Below are 3,771 nucleotides of genomic sequence, written 5' to 3' on the forward strand. Positions count from 1 at the left end.
GCAAACGAGAAAGTATTATAATGTTTGCCTTTCTATTACTAATAATATAAAAGCAATCATTATAATACTTTTTGTATACATTAATTACTTTGTTTAACTGTTCTATCGGATTATTAGACAGACTTCTATCCGTATTAGACAGAACAACAGCGAACAAGAGGGAGAATGTGAGCACTGTGTGCTCAGGCGCTGCCGCTCTCAGCGCCTTCAAAATAAAAGTCCCGACTCGAAAGCATCGGCCAAACAGAAAAAACATATCGGCCGATGCCGATATTTGAAAAACGCCAAATATCGGCCTTGGCGATATATCGGTCCACCACTAGTATAGTATATATATTTATTTAATGCCATGTCAGCATCAAAGGCTATTTTCATGGCAAAAACAATTTAAAAAATACAACTATAACAAATACAATAAAAACCAGCAAACAAACAAACAAACAAGTTATATCAAGATTTTTTACATTAGCATGTGATAAAAATTCTAAAACTTTTCCTGGCTAAATTTTACTAAACTCTTTAAGTGAGTTCACTTCATAAAAGAGTTTTCTCTGTACATTAAAAGCTGGACAGTCCAATAAAATATGTTTAACAGAAAGGAGAACCTTGCAAAACATACATTGAGTAGGGTCTTCACCTTTAAGCAAAAATGCATGAGTCAGTCTTGTATGACCTATGCGACATCTGGTAAATTTATTTCACGGTAACGATATATTTCACAATATAGTTGTTTATACATGTAGTTATGAAAATCGACAAAAAGGGCTTTATATAATAAATAAACTCAAATACTTCAGAAATGAAAAGTACTTCACTTTGTTTGATTTTTTCTTCTTCTTCTATTTGGTAAATTATTTATTTAGTAAAAAACTCTCAACTTTTAGATTAACTGCCCCCAACTGACTGATATTAAATGCAACTTGTAGGTGCAACTAAACTTTAAATAAGGTGTTTCTGAATTATTTTTAAGTCTCATGTTATTGTTTTACTTCAATCAGTTTGTATTTTTATATTTTATATTGAAATATTCTATTCATGATAAATTGCATTTACTTCCTTAATGAATATTAAAATGTGAGTGGAGAAAAAAACAAGTTGGGGTAATTTTCCTGTATTTTAACCCTGTAAAGTCTGACGTATGAAATATCAGTCCAAAAAAAAAAAAAAAAGTAGTATTTTTTGTTAATGTAACTGCTTATTGAACTTTCAAAAAAATATAATATATAAAAAAATATTTAATGTTTTTTGTTGAGCAGTATAGGCTTTTGTGGCTCATACAGTGGGAATATGAAGGAAAAAAAACATCTATTCAGAAACTCAAACTGAGCAGAAATATGCAATTTGGTGCAGATGCTGATATTAATAAGATGAAATTCTGATGCTTGTAATGCAAATCAAGGAGATCTTTATAACAGTACAGCAGATACTGACATAAAATGATCTAAATATCAGTCTGTTCCTCACACAATGCATCAGGTGACTTCAGAAAGCTGAAATAATTCGTCCTATAGACTTTTGCTCTATATTTTAATGTCATTTTTAGACCTTGAGAGCATTCTTGTGCTATATTTCTCCATGTGTGTTCGTGGAGAGTTAGTTACGTGACAGATCTCATAAATCGCCTTACATTTGAGTTTTAGCAGCTTGTCTCTGGGCCTTTCGCTCTTTCCTCTTCTGGTCAGGCGGCTTTGCAAAGACGATTTCAATTTGTTCCCCTTCCAAATCCTTCCCATGCATTTCAGCTAGAGCCTGCGGAAAAACCCTGGTTAAAATCTGTGCATAAACTACCAGCAACCTCTCAAATGATGCAGAGGAAGAGATATTTACCTTAACAGCGCCATCTCTCTCTTCGAAGTGGATGAAGGCGTAGTCTTTAAGCTTTTTAACTCTTTCCAGCTTGCCAAACTGACAGAACGTCTCCTCGAGAAGCTCTTCCGTTACTGTGCTCGCCAGGTTTCTTACAAAGAGGACTTTGACCTAAACAATACATGCAAAAAATTATTCAGTATAAACCTGACCATTTATAATTCAAGGCTCTGGCATGTGAATCTCATTTAGCACACAGGAAAATATTTTGCGTAGAGAAAAAGACAATTTAGGATATTTTCTCATCTAGCACTGGCGTAACAAATAAGCACAAATGACCTTCAAATTTAAAAATCGTTCTCATTGCTGTAATGTGTTCAGTGTAAAGGTTTTGTGATTCTCATTCCAACTTCACAGCTCCACTTGACTAATATCGTCAGTATACACATTTTATTTATGCACACACTTCATGGCATCTCTAATTACTGTAATGCTAAATAAAAGATTACAGGATTACTTGAAGTAGTCTAGAGCTGAAAGAGTTTAATTTTTCTTCAAATCTTGCATGCCGCTTACATGCACAGTTAAAAATCTTTCTTATTGCTGTAATGTGTTCAGTGTAAAGGTTTTGAGATTCTCATTCCAACTTCACAGCTCCACTTGACTAATATCGTCAGAATACATAAATAATTTTATTTATGCACGCACTTCATGGCTTCTCTAATTACTGTAATGCTAAATAAAAGATTACAGGATTATTTGAAGTAGTCTAGAGCTGAAAGAGTTTAATTTTTCTTCAAATCTTGCATGCCGCTTACATGCACAGAAAAATGTCCTATGTTTCGTTTTTACTGCAGATTTTAAAGATTTAAAAGCATCAAGCGTGTAACATTTGAGAGCAGTGGCACCAGCGCCACTAAGTTCTACAGATGGTGGTGCCAGGAGCAGATTTGGTAGCGCTGGGGGTGGTTTTAATAATTTAATCATAAAATGACTATTGTTTTGCATTAATAAGTGCAGTTACTAATAATATTACATGTTAATTTCTTGTTTATTTTTCTAATGTTTATTGTTTATACAGATTTGACAGGAAAGCACTAAGCTTTAGTTAAGTGCATAGTATACAAAATTTACTTTTATTAACAGTAACAGGTGCAAAATCTATATATTCCACTCTCATTAAACGTACCATTATTCTTCTAGTATATGGAACTGACCAACTTCAGTGATTATGTGTGATTTAGTAGCAAATTGAAGAAAAGATTGCTTTTCAAGGCACTTAGTAACTTTTCTTACTTCATACACAAAAAAAAAAAAAGTGTAAAATTCTGACAAAATATATATTACAAGATATTTTATAATAGTGATTTATAATTTCAAAATATAGAGGGAAAAGTAGAAATGAATGACTAATAAGCCAATAAGTGCTCCTCTGCTGCTGTCTACTGGTTATAATTGTGATTTGATGTATTTTTTAAATTTTACATAAGTGTTTGTTTACCTCAAAGTATATTTTGGTCATCCCATTAAAAATAACATTCAAACTGGATCATTTTAGTTAGAAATAGTTGTGTGAAATGCTTGAAAGTCATTGAAAAGTGCTTGAATTTCTCTCTCAAAAGGTTGTACAAACCCTGAAATGAATGATGTAATGCATTTGACTATTTCTACCACAACAACATGGTCACAGTTAGCGTTACCGGTTCTGGTTTCCTGACGTATGTCAGCGCTATTTATAATAGATTCTCACTAGATCTCGCAGCAATCTTATCATTGTGCGATGAATTCAAACGCTTCTCACTGGATCTCGCAGCACTGTTGCATCTGTGCAGTAACAGTGTCACAAAATCAACTTTGGCTCCCGAGTAAAGCTATTCTGAGCTCGGACAAGCCCTTAACCACTGACTACTGAGCAAGGGACCTGAGTGATTCACACCCAGAGTTTAGGTCCACACCTGATCACAC

The 3,771-nt window shown here is 33.5% G+C and overlaps 1 protein-coding gene across 1 annotated transcript in view; it reads right to left on the reverse strand.

Annotated features, from left to right (window-relative positions):
• The window catches only part of syncripl (synaptotagmin binding, cytoplasmic RNA interacting protein, like), a 34,999-nt gene that overhangs the window by 11,273 nt on the left and 19,955 nt on the right, over positions 1-3,771 (reverse strand). Inside the window, exons 9-10 of the mRNA XM_016531849.1 lie at positions 1,828-1,977; positions 1,628-1,749 (exon numbers count right to left, since the gene is read on the reverse strand). Of these exons, the coding sequence (XP_016387335.1) occupies positions 1,628-1,749; positions 1,828-1,977 (272 nt within the window). The remainder of the gene's footprint in view (positions 1-1,627; positions 1,750-1,827; positions 1,978-3,771) is intronic.

This window comes from Sinocyclocheilus rhinocerous, unplaced genomic scaffold (genome assembly GCF_001515625.1).
Source record: "Sinocyclocheilus rhinocerous isolate Xijiao unplaced genomic scaffold, SAMN03320098_v1.1 scaffold364, whole genome shotgun sequence".
NCBI classification, from domain to species: Eukaryota; Metazoa; Chordata; class Actinopteri; order Cypriniformes; family Cyprinidae; genus Sinocyclocheilus; species Sinocyclocheilus rhinocerous.